Source organism: Trichechus manatus, unplaced genomic scaffold (genome assembly GCF_000243295.1).
Source record: "Trichechus manatus latirostris isolate Lorelei unplaced genomic scaffold, TriManLat1.0 scaffold00027, whole genome shotgun sequence".
Taxonomy (NCBI): Eukaryota; Metazoa; Chordata; class Mammalia; order Sirenia; family Trichechidae; genus Trichechus; species Trichechus manatus.
The window spans coordinates 2,482,127-2,501,136 of NW_004443963.1; the positions used below are offsets into that span (position 1 = coordinate 2,482,127).

Sequence of the window (19,010 nt, forward strand, 5' to 3'; positions counted from 1 at the left end):
GTAAGGATATTGTTGATGTGTTGTGAGATTGTTAACCATTGTCATAGGGCAACATTTGTAGTAACTGTTAAATGAGAAACTATTTTGTTCTGTATGCCTTCATCTTAAGTGAGAATAACAGCACAATTGGAAGAGCGTAGACAATGTCACTGAACTGTCCATGTAGAAATTTTTGAAATCATGTATCTTTAGTTATGTGTATTTTCACCAAAAAAAAGGTTGAGAAGTTAGAGGGTTGACACGTTGTGGGGTTGTTAACCAGTGTCATAAAACAATGTGTATACTACTGTTTCATAAGAAACCATTTGTTCTGTAAGCCTTCACCTGAAGTACAATTAAAAAAAAAAAAAAATTCACATACACAAAAAAAAGAAAACAGCCCTCTAACCTGCTGAACCCATTGTATTCCAACTCATAGCGACCTTGTAAGACAGAGGACAGCTGTCCCATAGGGTTTCCAAAGAGCAGCTGGTGGATTCTAACTGCCAACCTTTGGTTAGCAGCCAAGCTCTTAACCAAGGTGCCACCAGGGCTCCCAAAACAGACATGGACAATACGTAAATGAACAGGCATGACTGTGTTCCAATAAAACTTGATTTATGGACACTAATATTGAATTTCATATAATTTTCATGTGTTATGAAATATTATTCTTTTAACTTTTTTAACCATTTAAAAATCATTCTTACACTGAATTGTACAGGTGAAGATTGTTGAAATGGCAAATGTTTTGTTACCGATATATTCACCACAATTTAAAAAATGTAAAAAGATAAAAATGAATCAAACCATTCTTAGTGCATGGGCCATACAAAAGCAGGCGCAGTTTGCTGCTCCTGTTGCCATCAAAAAATTTTGGAATGATTTGTTACTCAACATTTTTGTAGCAATACTTAACATGATACACAACGGTAAGAGCTCATAGAAGTGGGCAGGGCCAGCATATTTAAGGAGCTCTGGTGGCACAGTAGTTAAGAGCTCAGCTGCTAACCAAAAGGTTGGTAGTTCAAATCTACCAGCCGCTCCCTGGAAACTCTATGTGGCAGTTTTACTCTGTCCTATAGGGTCACTATGAGTTGGAATCAACTCGACGGCAACGGAATGTTAGTGGCACAGCAGTTAAAGCGCTTGGCTGCTAAACAAAAGGTCAGTGGTTTGAACCCACCAGCCGCACCATGGAGAAAGGTGTGGCAGTCTGCTTCCATGAAGATTCATAGCCTTGGAAACCCTATGGGGCAGTTCTGTTCTGTCCTATAGGGCTGCTATGAGTCGGAATCAACTCAACGGCAGTGGGTTTGGGTTTTATACATGCTACCGGAAGGAGTCTGGATTTTTTTTTACCATGTACAGTGGGTGTGATATAATGATTCACATTTTTAAAAATGCACTCTGGCTATAGGGTGGAGAATGGATTATAATGGAGCAAGAATGGCGAGACAGCATGGTAGCTTATCTTTGTATCTGCATGACAGTTAACAGCGGTAACACATATTTCTTGTTAAATTCTTGAAGCAGCCATTCTCAAACTTTTTGGTCTCGGAACCTTTCTACACTTAAAAATTATTGGAAGATCCCAAAGAGTTTTCTTTTCTAAAATGGATTATGTCTATTGATATTTCTGTATTAAAACACTTAAATTTTTTAAAAATACTTACTCATTTAAAATAAACCCATTAACAGGTTAGCATAAATATTTTTATGAAAAATAACTTTATTTTAAAAAAATAGTGAGAGAAGAGAGAAACTTTTTTCTTTGTTTCAAATCTCTTTAATATCTGGCTTAATAGAAGACAAGTGGAATATCTGTCTGTTCTGCATTCAGTTGCAATGTCACGTATCAAGCAGGTCTCTGGAAAATACCACTGTACTCTCAGAAGAGAATGAGAGTAAAAAGGCAAATAATGTCTTAATATTATTATAAAAATAGTTTTGACCTTGAGGATCACTGGAAAAGGTCTTAGGCACCACCAGGAGTCCCAAGACTACACTTTGAGAACTGCTGGCTTAGGGTAATAGCTTACTTACAAATGCCAGGCTCTCAGAGGTTTGGAAGTTACTTTGCATTAAGTTATTCTACTTTAAATACTATATAATAAGGACAACTTTAAAATAAAGAGACTTGCTCAAAGTCATACAATAAATCAGCAACAGATAAGGCTAGTTTCCAAAAGCAAAGGCATCCTGCTTTCAGGCCATTGTACAATTCTAAATAACAATATTCAAAGCCTGCTGATTCTGAAGCATAGAACTCAATGTGGAATCTTTGCCTACTACAACCTATAGTCTTCCACCTGCAATTTATCTTCCACATTACTTCCAGAGCAATCGTTCTAAAACACAGTTTGATTTTATCACTCCTTTGCTCAAAATCAGGAGCCCTGATGGCACTGTGGTTAAAGAGCTCAGCTGCTAACCGAAAGGTTGGCGGTTCGAACCCACCAGCCACTCCCCAGGAGAAAGATGTGGCAGTCCGCTTCCATAAAGATTTATGGAAGATTTCTGTAAAGATTTATGGATGGCAATGGGTCTCTGGTTTACTTAAAATCCTTTGATGGTCCCCATTTTCTTCAGGATGAACTCAAATTCCTTAGCATCACCAACTAGGCAAGTCCCAAACAGGCCCGTGTCTGCCTCTCCATCTTTAAGCTCCAAAACCGAAAACCAACAACACTGCCATCAAGTCGATTTCGACTCACAGTGACCCCGTAGGACAGAGTAGAACTGCCCCACAGGGTTTGCAAGGAGCAGCTGGTGGATTCGAATTGCCGACCTCTTGGTTAGCAGCTGACCTGTTAAGTACTGTACCTACCACCAGGGCTCCCTTTAAGCTCCACTACCCCCATAATAAGGATCTCTGCTGGCACAGTAGTCAAGCACTTGGCTGCTAATCGAAAGGTTGATGGTTTAAATCCACCACCGGTGGCTCCACAGGAGAAAGATGTGGCAGTCTGCTTCCATAAAGATCACAGCCTTGGAAAACTTAGAGGCAGTTCTACAGTGTCCTATAGGGTCGTTATGAGTCAGAACTGACTTGACGCAGAGGGTTTAGTTTTTTAAGCCCGTGATGCAGCAGCCTTCAGAACCACTTCTGTTCCTAGAAAGTGACAGTATGTCTCATTATCCATATCTTTACACCTTTCACATCCTTCACTTTAAAAAGAAAAAAAAAAAAAAGGTTCTGCTGGCCATCTCCTTCAAGGTCCAGCTAAGATGTCACCTGTCAAGGAAGCTTTGCTTGACACCCATGCCTATCTCTACAGCTTCATTTCTCACGATGTATTCTGTCTACTTGCTTGTTCTGTCTGGGCCATGAGTTCCTCAAGGGTAAAGAAACTCAACCTCTTTGCATGTCTAGTAAGCAGTAGAGTATCTGGCACAGAGTAAATACCTCCGTAAATCTCTGTCGAATGAACAACTTTTGGAAATTTAGTAAAGGTGCTTTAGCTAATTTGGAATGAATGAGACAGAAATGAAGTTAAGGGAATGAGGTAATGAAGAAAAGAGAGTATATCAAAAGAGAAAGATAAACTGAGAAGAAGCTGTTTTAAGGAATCATGTTAAAGGGGGCAATATGGTTTTCATCTGATTACAGAGTGCATCCTACTCTCCACAAGTGTGACTTAGTCTGCTGTAACATTTTTGAAAGATCGCTTCTTTTTCTGCTTAATTTAGTGCAGGTATAAATCACATATAGGCTGACTAATCATCTGCCAAAAATACTGCATCTGGATCATAAAAGATTGGAACAACCTATCTAAAGAACAGTCGGAATTTAAAAAGAAATAACATGAATATATATAATCTATTGCAGTAACACTTGTTCATAAAGTGTAGAAGAAATCAGAGAGAAAGACTACATATGCTATTATAAAGCACAAAAACCAAAACCAAACCCGTTGCTGTTGAGTTGATTCTGACTCACAGCGACCCTATAGGACAGAGCAGAACAGCCCCACAGGGTTTCCAAGGAGTGGCTGGTGGATTCAAACTGCCAACCTTTTGGTTAGCAGCCAAGCTCTTAACCACTGTGCCACCAGGGCTCCTTATAAGCGCAAGCTGTGATTAAGAAAGCAGCTTGCTCCCTCTCCTTTCGTATCAACCATAATAAAGCACATTGGGGTAAAGAACTATGAATTCTTCTGCTGTGTCTCTAAAGATCAATACACCCTTCAGTGTGATCTCAGGCATCAGCCCAGGAGGCAGGTCTCCTGCTCCTGTCTTCAAGAGCACTATATAGCCCAGGGGAGAACAGTCCTAGGATGGGACCTTAGTGCTTAATTAGCATTTGCTCAACATCTTGTTGACAGATTCACAATAAAATAATAAAAATAGAAGCAGCCCACTTTTAAGTCTTCTAGAACAAGATGGAAGGGCAACCAGCTATCACAGTCACAATGTCAACAGCAAGGCCAAGGAAAGGAAATGGACTTTGACTCAACTAGGACATCTGTTGCTCTAGCCCTTCCTTTCATAACAGCTTCATGATTTTCCTCTGGGAAATTAGTGGCCCCTCCTCAGTTCATGTGGTTCAGTTGTGACTGACAGCCCCGCCCACTCCCCTACCTCCAGGGATAAGCACGTGATCCAAGTGGTTCACCAGGGCATAACAAGGGCACTCACTCCCCTGGCAGAGCAGGCAGCCTGGGTTTAGCTGGCATTAATGAGAAAGAGCAGCTCTCTTTTGGCTGGACTTACTAAACTGGTAGAACCGAAGCTGGAGCTGCTGGCAGCAATCTTTGCTCCCTTATGGGGAGAATTTGCATGAGAAACGAACCCAACACAGAAGAAAGCAAAGCTGGAGGACAATACAGAAACAGACGCTTGATGATATCATTTGAGTACCTGGATCCAACCTCACCTGAAGTTTCACTTATATATTTCAATTACACAAGTCAGTAAGTTACTTTTTTACTTAAGCCGAGGTCTGAGTTGGGATTCTGTCACTTGCAACCAAGTGCTTCTGACTAATACCAGCAACAATTTTTAAACCACTAATAATTCAAAAAGAAAAAAGATAATAAACTTTTCTGATATTACCAAGTTTATACTCAAATTATTCCCTCCACTGCCTAAAGTCTTCTTGCCGCCCCTCTGGTCTGTTTAGAGTCGTACTCCTCTTTAAGCCTCCCCTAAGGCTCTTGCCTCCCTGTGACTTCTCTGAACCTCCTCTAGGCTGTTTCACCCATCAATTTCTTCCCCTCCTTTCTAAACTCTTACTGTGTACCTACTCAAGTATTCAATTACAAAGTCCCCATATGTATATCATGGTCTCATCGCAACTAGATAAAAATGGTCAAAGGCAAGAGCTATAGTTCTTTGTCTTTCTGCAAGCCCCTTCCACTGTATGAAGTACATTTAAATCTAAGAGCAGGCCTCAGGTTTTCAGAGAAAGCTACCAGCACAGTACTGGAATGACTTTCACAGCATGAAAATGTGCAAGTTAATTAGGCCAATCATGTCTGAGAAATAAAAAGTAATTACAGATGGTCTTTGATGACTAAGGTGCCCCTGACCCAAGTCATGGTCTTTTCAATTACCTCATACATATGTGAAAGGTAGACAATGAAAAAGAAAACAAAGAAGAATTGATCTGTGGTGCTGGCAAAGAATACTGAATATACCATGGACTGCCAGAAGAATAAACAAATTAGTCATAGAAGAAATACAACCATAATGCTCCTTAGAAGCGAGGATGGTGAGACTTAGACTTGCCTACTTTGGACACATCATCAGGAAAGGCTAATCACTAGAAAAGACATTGCGATTAGTCAAAGCAGAGAGGTCAGAAAAAACAAAGGAAATGCTCAATGAGATGGATTGACATAACAGCCAAAACAATGGGCTCAAACATGCCAATAATCATGAAGATGGCACAGTACCAGGCAACGTTTCATTCTGTTATACAGGAGATCGCCATGAGTTGGTGCCGACTCAAGAACAGCTAACAATAATAACAACAGATGGTTTGAGTCAGAGAGTAGAAAACTTTTTACTGGAAACAAGCTTGAAAGAATGCTGGTTAAAATCACCCAATTCATTCATTCATTCATTCGTTCAGCATAGCACCTGCTGGGTACCAAACGCTTTAGTACTCTAAGTGCTAAGCATACAGCAGAGAATAAGACAGCTTTAGTACTCTAAGTGCTAAGCATACAGCAGAGAATAAGACAAAGTCCCTGCTCTGATAGTTAGCTCAGCCATGTATCTCTCTTAAATCCCCACAAAGAACAAGACCACTTCAAAAAGGCTCTCTGAGGCCACTGGCATTTTCTCAGTAGCACAAACTCCATTACATTGTATTTCATGCTTTTTCCTGTGAAGCATTCAATGAATGTATATTCACAAAACACTAAAGCTAAAAGGGGTCTTAGAAATCTAGTTTAGCAGTTTTAAAATATTATTTTTTAACAGGAAAACCTTTCCCCCAAAAGAAATCTATACAAAACAAACAAGAGTAGCCGCCCAGAGCCAGGGAGCAGTGCAGAGTAACACAGATTGGGAACCACTGAGTACCAGTTTGTGATGGAGCTAGAATTCGACCAGAGGCTGGCTTTGACTCTCAGGCCAGGTCTTTCGACTTCACCTATTTGTTGCCTTTGGCAAAGAACACATTCAAAATATATCTGTTTAATGAGTGAACTATATCAAATACAAACCTGATAACTAAATTTCCTTCTTGCAACTGGGCCAGTATGAGAAATTAGTCACTGAGGCTGAACATAACTTGAGCTCGACCCAGCTTTCAATCCTCACTGAACAGTAATATCTGACTAATCCAAAATGGGGAGCCCTGGTGGTGCGGTTGTTACCGGGTAGAAACCCCAGGTTCTTACTCAGCATGACTCGCGTTGGCCAATAAATGAGAGATTGAGGTGAGAGAACAGGAAAGGCACCTATATTTCATTGTACAAGGAAAACGGAGTCAGTCGGAGCTGCTGCTGCCAAGACTGCTCGCCAAGGGCGGGCAGGCAGGTAGGTTACTTTTAAAGAGGCTTACAAGTAGGGAGTTCATACAAGTTATGTCAGCAACATTCTTAACCATATTACACAGGCGCAATGGGGTTTACATAGAACCTCCAAGCAAAAGCAGGATTCAAATGCAAAGCTGAGGGAGAGGGAACCCAGCCAAGGAAACAACACGGTAGGGGAGGAAGCCAGGTAAAGAATACAGCACTGCGGGGGTTCTGTCTCATGGTGGTCGGCTGCTAACCAAAAGGTCGGCAGTTCGAATCCATCACCCTCTCCTTGGAAACCCTGTGGAGCAGTCTGACTCTGTTCCTGCAGGGTCGCTATGAGTTGGAATCAACTCGACAGCAGTGGGTTTGGTTTTATGGTTGGAATCCAAAATGGCAATGGAAGGTAGGTGACCAAAAGGGAGCAGGGAGACCAAGGAACAGTTACTATCCGGTATGGGTAGAGTCTATCTGAACCTCTGACTTCTTTATGTAAATTAATTTTTGGGTGATTATTTCTTTCCATACTTGATGCATAAGGAAGTGATCTATTTTATGTGCACACACCACTCATCCACGTGTGCACAGACAGGTACACATATACACCACAGATCTACAATTCTCTATTTGCAATCTTGAAATCCAAAAAAGCTCTGAAAATCAAAGGTCTTTCTTTTACTTAGCAGCAAAACTTGACCTGACTTGAACTCATTTGGTGGCAAAACTTGACTTAAACTGACCTGAGGCTATTTATAGTCTACCTATCTCATTGAGTGGGAGTATTCATACATTTCACGGTAAAAAATATTGCTATTTAATTATAAGGTAATTCAGTAGTTCTAAAGGTTTTAGAAAAGGGATTGTGGACTTGTATATAAACAGTTCAACTAAATAATGACGGCCCTGAAATAATAAATTTTTACCTTGAAAGCACAAGTTTTAGTGATTATACAGTACCAAATAAAGAATATTTAAAAGTGGAAGTTTCAGAGCTGAAAAGGGTCATAAAAGCAGAGTTAACCTAGTGTCCTCATTTGTACAGGAGGAAACTGAGGTTCCCAGAGGCCATGTGATTTGCCCAAGGCAACTAGTCTACCACAGACAAAAGCTCCGCCCTGCCACCCTTACCCCTGAGGCAATGCACTTCCAAGACTATTAGTACCATCAGGATGCCCTGTGGGAATGTCATTTTTGGATACAATTCAGCTTTTGTTTGGTCAAGTACTTCCCAAGCATTCTCCAAAAAGTACTTCACTCACTCAACTTGAGAAAATAAAAATATTTATTTGGAGTCCTGGTGGTACAGTGGTTAAGAGTTTGGCTGCTAACCAGAAGGCTGGCAGTTCAAATCCACTTGTTGCTCCTTGGAAACCACATGGGGCAGTTCTACCCTGTCCTACAGGGTCACTCACTATGAGTCAGAATTGACGGCAACCAGCTCGGTGTTTTTTTGTTGTTTTTTTAACTCAATTCCACTTGGCACCCCTAAAATTTGGATATGTACACAAATAGCTTAATCAAAAGGTATCAGCCAACACCTCTTATACTGAGAGGGGGGAAAAAGATATTAACAACATAAATGATAACAGAGATCTTTTCTTTTTTTTCTTGTTCAAAGCTTTACTTCTGAATCACTTGTCCTGATCCATTTACTTCTCTCACTTTCCCTCTTCCTTTTTAATTGGTTGTGGGTCAGACTGTTGGGAACCATTGGCTGATTTTTTTTTTTTTTAATTGTTGTAGTTTAAGTGAAAGTTAACAATTCAACTTAGTCTCTCATACAAAAATGTACACATACATTGTTATGTGACCCTAATTGTTCTCCCCATACTGTGACAGCACACTTCTCCTTTCCACCCCTGATTTCCCATGTCCATTGAACCAGCTCCTAACCCTCTCTGCCTTCTCATCGCACCTCCGGACAGAAGCTGCCCATTTAGTCTCCTGTATCCACTTGAGCACACTCTTCACAAGTATCATTTTATGTCCCACAGTCCAGTCTAATCTTTGTCTGAAGAGTTGGCATTGGGAATTGTTTTAGTTCTGGGCTGGACAGAGTCCGGGGGCCCTGCTTTCTGGGGTTCCTCCAGTCTCAGTCAGACCATTAAGTCTGGTCTTTTTACTAGAATTTGAGTTCTGCATCCCACCCTTCCCGATCCCTCAGGGGCAAGAGATCTTCTTAATGCTTTTAGTGTCAACTCATAGTGACCGTATATAACAGAGCAGATCTGCCCTATAGGGTTTCCTAAGCTCTAATCCTTAAGGAGCCCTGCTGGCGCAATGCAACGTGCTGCTAACCATAAAGACTGGAGGTTCGAGCCCACCCAGCGGCTCCACGGGAGAAAAGACGTGGCAATCTGCTCCCGTATAGATTACAGCCTAGGAAACCCTCTGGGGCAATTCTGTCACATAGGGATGCTATGAGTCGAAACAGGCTCGACGGCACAGAACAAAAAAATCTTTACTGGAGCAGGCTGCCAGGTCTTTTCTTCCACGGAGCAGCTGGTGGGGTCAAACTGCATATCCTTTGGTTAGCAGCCGAGTGCTTGACCATTACACCACCAGGGCTCCTTACAGTAGCAGTAGCTACTACCATTTATTGAGGGTCTACTATGTGCCAGGAACTATCCTAGGCGAGTTACATATAGGTCTCATTTGATCCTCACCATCAATCCTGAAAGGAAAGTTTTTTTTGCCTCCATTTTAAAGATGAGGAAGCTAAGGTTCGGAGAGGTTAAGAGTCCTTCCCAAGATCATGTAAGGGACAGTCTGGGCTCTCTGAGACATGGTAAAGATATGTGCTTTAAGAGCACAGCTCTGGAACTAGACTGTCTGGGGCTGAAGCCCAGATCTGCCACAAACTAGCTAGATGGACTTACACAAGTGACCTAGCTTCTATACCTCAGCTGCATCACCTGTAAAGAGGGTATATTCATAGTACCTACTTCACAAGGGTGATGGTGTCAGTATTAAACAAACCAAAAACCAAACCGATTGCTGCGGAGTCAACTCCGACTTACAGTGAACCTACACGGCAGAGAACTGCCCACAGGGTTTCCAAGACTGTAAATCTTTAAGGAAGCAGACGGACACATCTTTCTCCCGTGGAGCAGTTGGTGGGTTCCAGCCGTCAACCTTTTCAGTTAGCAGCCAGCACTTTTAACCACTACACCAAGGCTCCTTCATTGTCGGGATTAAATGAGTTAATACATATAAAAAAACTCGTTGATTCTGATTCCAACTCATAGTGACCCTACAGGACAAAGCAGAACTGCCCCATAGGGTTTCCAAGGGTCGGCTGGTGGATTTGAACTGCCAACCTTTTAGTTAGCACCATAGCTCTTAACCAGTATGCCAGTGTATATAAGCCACTTAAATATATTAAGGGAGTACCTAGCAAGTGGTAAGCGCCATGTAAGCATTAGCTATTATCATGATTATTATTACTGGAGTCTACATTCAAACCCAGGTCTGCAGAACCCTTCTCCTCCTCTTTTCCCGTGTGCTGAACAAATTAACCACAGATGATACATCAGTGGTACTAAGCCAGCTGCCTCCACCTTGCATTCCGCCCGTTGACATTCTTTACTCCTTCCTGATTTCTTTTCTCCATTCCAAATTTTAAGATCAGTGGCCATTTCAAGACCGCAACCAGTATCTTTCTTTTTGGCACATGAGTAACCAGGCTTGGAATGAAAGGAAAAAGAATAAAGACTGAAAAACTCTTAACAACTGATGCCTTTAAGTCATCTTCACAATGAGTAGGAGTTACTAAACAGTTAGCTTAAAATTAATCAAGGTTAAAAAATCTTCTAACGGCAATAAGGCACTTAACTATGCATAGATACATTCACTATATTAAGTTGCAACATATGAAATAAAGACGGAACAGCAGGTGGTATAATATTAAGTACATATTCCACTCTTCCAAGTTTAGGGCACCTTCTCATCCTTACCCTATTAAGACTTGTTCTCTTCCAATCCCCTAAAACTACCATAAGTGCACACTTGGAAATCATGCCATAGAACTCGTTCTTTCATTAAACAAATACTTAAACTGCCTACTCTGTACCTGGCACTGTGCTTGGAGCAAGGGTGCAGTAGCTAACAATACAGCAAGGGTACATACAGACTTCAAGCAAATGTATAAAGTGGCATTTCTAAAATCCATTCTGTTAAACTTAAAACCTTTTGTGTTAGGAAGCAGTGAGTTTCTGTTTATCATGATGGGAAATCTGGCAACGATTACGGGTGATGGTTGCACAACATGATGAATGTAATTGATATCACTATACTATACACCTGAAAAATGTTGAATTGGCAAATGCTGTTATATATATTTTTACAATAAAAAATAAATAAAACCTTTTGTGACTTCCAATTAAAACAAGGAGACAGAGTCCAAACATCTTGAAAATACAGCTTTTTCCCCAGTTGCCGGAGACATTTAAATGTTAAAGTGGTGTTCCCTAAAATGACATACATTTTCATGTGATTTTATTCCAGTTCTGACGTGGTCATATTCTCTATACACTTGTTTCTGATAAGGAATATCCTATTAGACTGTCAATAATGAAATAATCAGCAAAATACTGCTAAACCTAAGCCAAAGAGCTGTATCATTCAAGAAGATATTGAAGATATATATGTCAAGGGGCACAAAACCTATTAATCCTAGGTGTTTCCACCTCATTAACTTCTTGCCCGGACCCTGAAAAGTTTACAGCCTAACCTAACGATTTGATTGTACATTAACAGCAGATCGAGAAGGCTGGGCTTGTGTGATCTGAAATCTACCATTACTAGCTTATCCCATGACCCAAGGGTTTGGGCTGGCTCCCAAGAGGTTAACTGCTGGCGTCCAAGGCAGTTACCCTGCTCTCCCATCACGTGAAGGGTACCCTAGCCTCAGCTGATCCCGAGAATAGGGACACGGGTTTGAAGCTGCCAAGAAATCTTTCACGTCAGTGTGTGCACACCTACCAGTAGAGCCTCTACGGACTACCTGATGTACAGCTGTCCAAAATAACAGAGCAAAGTGCAAAAAGCCCCCTTCACACCTAAATCCTTTGAATTCTGGCCCAGTACACTCTCTCCACTGCAAATTCACGTGCAAACAACACACGCCCCTTGGACAAAGGTTTTGCCATCCGGGAAAAATGAGATTAAGAAAATAAGGTTCCTCTGTCAAAGGTTAAAAGATTAGAAAGGTGACACAGAGAAGAAAAACCGCAGGAGGAGCAGGGAATACAAATTTAAGAATGCCACAGAGGAACGGGAAAAGACACAAACTCTAGGTCCCGGGAGAGGATCTGAAAGTGCGGGTTGGGGAGGGAGGACAGGGCCTGAGGAAGAAACTCCAATAACGTGAGGACACTGAAGAAAGCACCTGGAGGGAAGAGGAGTCGGTAGGAGGACCATCAACCCCCAAAACAGTCGAGGGGATGAGATGTCGACCCCAAATGCTGAAACGGGAGCCCGGGGAGAGGATCCTGGCTCTCGGCGCCTACGGGGAAAGGCTAGATTCTGGAACTGGTCCCGGTGCTGCAGGGAAGATGAGGAGGCGAAAGTCAGCACGCCACGACTCGGGGCACCGCGAGGGCAGGGGCTGGGGGCGCCCTGAGGGTCGTGTGGGTTCAGGGAAAGCAGTGCTGGCTGGGGCTCTGACGCCGGTACTCACCTCTCCGAACTGGAAGGCGGAGACGATGGTGACAACGATGCCCACGAAGCAGACGTAAAGTCCATACCTGTGGGACAGGCAGGTATAAGTCTGTCTCTGTAGAAGCTTGAGCAGCATCACTCCGGCCGCCGCCACGCCACGCCACGCCCGGAGGAGCCGCTACCGCCTCAGCGAGCCGCCATTCAGGGAACCCCGCAGGGCCGCCTGGCTCAGGTCACAGCCTCCGGCAGCCGCGCATTGCCGCTCCGTGTACCGAAGCCTGCTCGGCTCCGCGCCGCGGCCGCCGCTTCCGGGAGCCCGGAGCCCACGCCCTTAGCGCGGCGGAGGCGGAGGCGGACCCGGAGCCCACAATGCAGCCAGCGGCGCCCGGGCCCGGCTCCGCGAGAGGCGTGGTATGTGCGGCTGCGGCGGGGCCGCCAGCGCCACCTAGAGGGCGGAGGGGCCGAGGGAAGACGAGGTGCCCTCCCACTCTGCGCGTGCGCGGCTGTCTGTCCGACCTACGCTAGGATCTGCTCACCGGGTTTGAGCAGGCAATCCAGAGACTGTTGGTTCACCAGTTACCGAGATGGCTTAGAAGGCTGCTCAGGGCCAGCCCCTGCATCAAGACTGTGCGACAGACTGTGCTAGATGGCCATGAATATTTTTGTGCATAAAGTCTCTTCTGCTTTGGCAATAATTGGGAAATTATTATTTTAAGAGCTAAGAGATACTGTATGGGGCTCCTTCCCTGTGAACCATATTGTTTGGAAGAGGAGACCTTTGGGCTAAATGTGCTAACCCTAAATTTATTCATTCATATATTCATTAAATATGTATTTAATGACTGGTGTCTAGCATAGTGCTGAGGGTCAGGTCTTAAAAAATGAACTAGACAAATGTGTAAACCTCTAGGTACAAAGTTTTATGATAGAAATCCTGTGATGTACAGGAGAGGAAGCAATACAGAAAGTCAATTCTACCTTGACACCAGGTCATCTCCAGGAGGTCCTCTTCTTGGCGTCAGTTACCTGGAGAGGTTTTTTTCTCCCAATGTTGTTAGGTACCATCGAGTTGGTTCCGACTCATAGCAACCCTAGGTACAACAGAACCAAACACTGCCCCGTCCTGTGCCATCCTCACAATCATTACTGTGCTTGAGCCCATTGTTGTAGCCACTGTGTCAATCAGCTTGTTGAGGGTCTTCCTTTTTATCACCGACTCTCTGCTTTACCAAGCATGATGTCTTTCTCCAGGAACTCCTCCCTCCTGATAACATGTCCAAAGTACATGACACAAAGTCTTACCATCCTCGCTTCTAAGGAGCATTCTAGCTCTACTTCCTCCAAGTCAGATTTGATTGTTTTTCTGGCAGTCCATAGTATATTCAATATTCTTCGCCAACACCATAATTCAAAGGCATCAATTCTTCTTCCATCGTCCTTATTCATTGTCCAGTTTCCACATGCATATCAGGCAGTTGAGAACATCGTGGCTTGGGTCAGGCACATCTTAGCTCTCAAAGTGACATCTTTATTCTTTAACACTTTAAAGAGGTCTTTTGCAGCAGATTTGTCCAATGCAATATATTATTTGATTTCTTGACTGATACTTCCATGAGCGTTGACTGTGGATCCAATAAAATGAAATCCTTGACCAAAGCCAAAAAATCAAACTCCTTGCCATCCAATCAATTCTCACAGCGACACTATAGGACAGAGTAGAACTGCCCCATAGGGTTTCCAAGGAGCAGCTGGTGGATTCGAATGGCCAGCCTTTTGGGTAGCAACCAAGCTCTTAAACACTGCACCACCAGGAATCCGCAACTTTCATATTTTCTCCATTTATCATGATGTTACTTATTTGTCTAGTTGTGAGGATTTTTTTTATTATTTTTATGTTGATGTGCAATCCATAATGAAGGCTGTAGTCTTTGATCTTCATCAGTAAGCTCTTCAAGTCCTCTTCATTTTCAGCAAGCAAGGTTATATCATCTGCACAGGCTGTTACGGAGTCTTCCTCCGATTCTAATGCTGCATTCTTCTTCATTTAGTCAGGCTTCTTGGATTATTTGCTCAGCATACAGATGGAATAAGTATGTTGAAAGGATACAACCCTGACACACACCTTTTCTGATTTTAAACCACACAGTATCCCCTTGTTCTGTTTGAACAACTGCCCCTTGATCTATGTACAGGTTCCTCATGAGCACAATTAAGTGTTCTGGAATTCTCATTCCTCACAATGTTATCCGTAATTTGATCCACACACTTGAATGTCTTTGCATAGTCAATAAAACATAGGTAAACATCTTTCTGGTATTCTCTGCTTTTAGCCATGATCCATGTGACATTCTGACATTAGCAATGATATCTCTTGTTCCACGTCCTCTTCCGAATAAAGCTTGAATTTATGGCAGTTCCCTGTCGATGTACTGCTGCAAACGTTTTTGAATTACCTTCAGCAAAATTTTACTTGCATGTGATACTAATGATATTGTTCGATAATTTCTGCATTCCATTAGATCACTTTTCTTTGGAATGGGCACAAATATAGATCTCTTCCAGCCATTTGGCCAGATAGCTGCCTTCCAAATTTCTTGGCATAGATGAGTGAATACCTCCAGTGCTGCCTCAATTTGTCAAAATCTCTCAACTGGTATTCCATCAATTCCTGGAGCCTTGTTTTTTGCCATTCCCCTCAGTGCATCTTGGACTTCTTCCTTTGGTACCATTGGTTCTTCATCATATGCTACCTCCTGAAATGGTTGAATATCGACCAATTCTTTTTGGTACAGTGACTGTATATATCCTTTCCATCTTCTTTTGATGCTTCCTGCGTCATTCAATATTTTCCTTGTAGAATCCTTCAATATTGCAGCTCAAGGCTTGAATTGTTTCTTCAGTTCTTTCAGCTTGAGAAATGCTGAGAGTGTTCTTCCCTTTTGGTTTTCTAATTCCAGGTCTTTGTACATGTCATTATAATACTTTACTTTGTCTTCTTGAGTTGTCCTGTGAAATCTTCTGTTCAGCTCTTTTACTTCACCATTTCTTCCATTTGCTTTAGCTACTCTACGTTCAAGAACAAGTTTCAGAGTCTCTTGTAACATCCATTCTGGTCTTTTCTTTCTTTCCTATCTTTTTAATGACATCTTGCTTTCTTCACGTATGATGTCCTTAATGTCATTTCACAACTCATCTGGTGTTCAATCATTAGTGTTCAGTTCATCAAATCAGTTCTTGAAATGGTCTCTAAATTCAGGTGGGATATACTCAAGGTCCTATTTTGGCTCTCAGGGACTGGTTTTAATTTTCTTCTGCTTCAGCTTGTTTTTGTATGTGAGAAATTGATGGTCTGTTCTGCAGTTGGCCCCTGGCTTTGTTCTGAGTGATGATATTGCGCTTCTCCATTGTCTTCTTCCACAGATGTAGCCAATGTGATTCCTGTGTATTCTGTCTGGTGAGGTCACTATCTATGTTGTTGCAAAAAGGTATTTCCAATGAATAAGTTGTTGGCCTTGAAAAATTCTATAATGCGATCTCCTGCATTATTTCTATCACCAATACCATATTTTCCAACTACTGATCTTTCTTTTTGGTTTCCAACTTTCGCTTTCCAATCACCAGTAATTATTAACACATCTTGATTGCATGTTTGATCAATTTCAGACTGCAGAAGTTGGTAAAAATCTTCCATTTCTTCATCTTTGGCATCCTTGTAGGCATTTGGATATTATCCTATCACTGACAGCATTGCACTTCAGGATAGATCTTGAAATCTTCTTTTTGACAATGAATGTGAATCTATTCCTCTTCAATTTGTCATTCCCAGCATAGTATATCATATGATTTTCCAATACAAAATGGCCAATACCAGTCCATTTCAGCTCATTAATGCCTAGAATATGGATCTGCAAGCGTTCCATTTCATTTTTAACAACTTCCAATTTTCCTAGATCCATACTTCATACATTCCACATTCCGATTATTAATGTATGTTTGTAGCTGTTTATTCCCATTCTGAGTTGTACCACATCAGCAAATGAAGGTCCTGAAAGCTTTACTCCATCCACGTCATTAAGGTCTATTCTACTTTGAGAACACAGCTCTTTCCCAGTTGTAATCTGAGTGCCTTCCAATCTGAGGGGCTTATCTGCCAGCACTATATCAGACAATGCTCTGCTGCTATCTATAGGTTTTCACTGGCCAATTTCTTTTAGAGGAGGTAGATCTCCAGGTCCTTCTTCCTAGTCTGTCTTAGTCTGGAAGCTCTGCTGAAACCTCCTCACCATGGGTGACCCTGCTGATATTTGAAATACCTGTAACATAGCTTCTATCATCACAGCAACATGCAAGCCACCACAGTATGACAAACTGACAGATGAATGATGGTTTCTCCCAGTACATTCTAGTTAATATAACCAAACGATTATTGTTTTAAATCTAGTCACCTTGGGAAACAATACACTTAGCCCAATGTTGCCATCTTTTAGATCATTTTTAGAAGTATCTTCCCAACCAGCTTTAGGAAATACTCAAAATATGCACCCTAAACTTGATGGTCATGGGCTACACAATGCAAACCAAATACATGGAATTAACAGAACTACAAAAGGGATTAGCTTCACTCCAAGACGAGGTGAGGTTTTTACACTTTTACGTCAGTTCTGTTAATCCCACTGTCTTAGACTAGGTTCTCTAGAGGAGCAAAACCAGTGAAGCATGTATATAAATATGTATAGAGAGATTTATTTCAACGAAATGGCTCGGGCAGTTGTGGAAGCCGACAAGTTCCAAATCTGTGGGTTAGGCATCAGGCTGGAGGCTTCTATTGACTCATGTGGTTGCAGGGGCTGAGGAATCCAAAATTGGCAGGGCATGCAGAAGGCTGCTGGCTCATGGGGTTGTGGGAGCTGGTGAATCTGAAAATCTGCAAGTCAGATGGCAGGCTGCTGGCTCATGTCCCAAGAACTGGAAGTCAGAGGATGACGAGTCAGATGCAGAATGAAGAGAGGGCAAGCTTTGCCAGATCATCCATATATATTGAATGCAGGCCATACCCTCCAAGGAGATTCTCCTTTCAACTGATTGGCGGCTCACATCAGATCACAAAATGGAAAATGATTACATAGTATCTGTCAAACCACTGAGATTCATGGCCTAACAAAGTTGACACATAACCTTAAGCATCACACCTTCCTTAGGAGAAGTTGATACTAATGCTATATATATGAGACAAAGATAATAGCAGTAGTACAAGACACCTGTACAATTCTGAGGTCTTTTCAAGCATGGTGACAGATATAAAACAATTTATCACTAAACAGTTCTCTCTTAGGACATTTGTTTTGATGATAATTATGGCCAACATTACTTAGTATCTACAATATGCCACAACATTATAAGATAGAGAACATTATCATCCTCATGCTATAGACAAAGAAACTGAAGGACAAGGAGGTTAAATAACATCACACAACTAGTAAATGACAGAATTAAGATTTGAACCCTACAAGTGAAGGTTAGGATTCTGTCTTTATTTTAAAATTTGTTATTTTGTTCATCATGGATTTTTTGCATTAACTTTTAAAAGGGAATATTGTATTAAAATATTACTTTGATTACTGATTTTTTGGTTTCTCCTTAAATTTTGCATCCAAAGCATGTGCCTCATTCAGGAGACCTTAGTCCTGACCCTGCCCTGAATCTGTACTTCTTTAAAAAGTATGCTCTATTGTAGTAAAAGTTACCTTAATATTTTTCTCTCTCTCTTTATGCTTTAACAGAGAACCTCAAGATAGTCAGGAACTTGTTCAAGTCATTTCTTCTGGGAACTCAGTCTTAGCTGTCTTCCAAATTTCTCGGCATAGATGAGAGAGCACTTCCAGTGATCAGATGTGATCAACCAATCAGATGCAAGGTGAGTTTTCTCTGTGTTGCAGCCTGCATCCAATACATATGTAGTGTTCTGACAAAGCTCTCTGGCTCGCGCTGGATCCTCCATCATCTGACCTCTGGTATTTGAGACTTGAGCCATCAGCCTGCCATACTGCCTGCCAGTTTTGGGATTCGTCAGCCTCCACAGCCTATGAGCCAGTGGCCTGCTGTCTGACCTGCCAATCTCGGGTTTGTCAGCTCCTAAAACTATGTGAGTCAGGGGAAGCCTCCAACCTGATGCCCAACCCACAGACTTGGGACTGTGTGAGCCATTTCCTTGAGATAAACCTCTCTCTCTCTCTCTCCCTTGATCTCTCTCTCTCTCTATATATATATATGTATATATATATACACTTCACTGATTTTACTTCTCGAGAGAACCCAGCCCAAGACATTTGGTGGATTGCTCGACAGTCTGAAAGTGTGACCAAAGTCAAAATCCTAAAGCCTTTGTTTGCCAAATCT

The 19,010-nt window shown here is 42.0% G+C and overlaps 1 protein-coding gene across 5 annotated transcripts in view; it reads right to left on the reverse strand.

The window, feature by feature from the left end:
- Positions 1–12,876, reverse strand: part of GNPTAB (N-acetylglucosamine-1-phosphate transferase subunits alpha and beta) — a 126,980-nt gene extending 114,104 nt beyond the window's left edge. The window contains exon 1 of one of the 5 annotated variants that reach the window (XR_002823639.1): positions 12,634–12,873. Coding sequence is in view for 3 of the 5 variants with exons in the window: in XM_023728957.1 (XP_023584725.1) it covers positions 12,634–12,750 (117 nt within the window). In the remaining 2 variants the exon portion in view is untranslated. Of the gene's footprint in view, positions 1–12,342; positions 12,418–12,633 lie in introns of those variants that run through there. The other 4 variants (XM_023728957.1, XM_023728959.1, XM_023728960.1 and 1 more) reach the window with 4 other exon arrangements.
- Between the last annotated feature and the right edge of the window lie 6,134 nt (positions 12,877–19,010).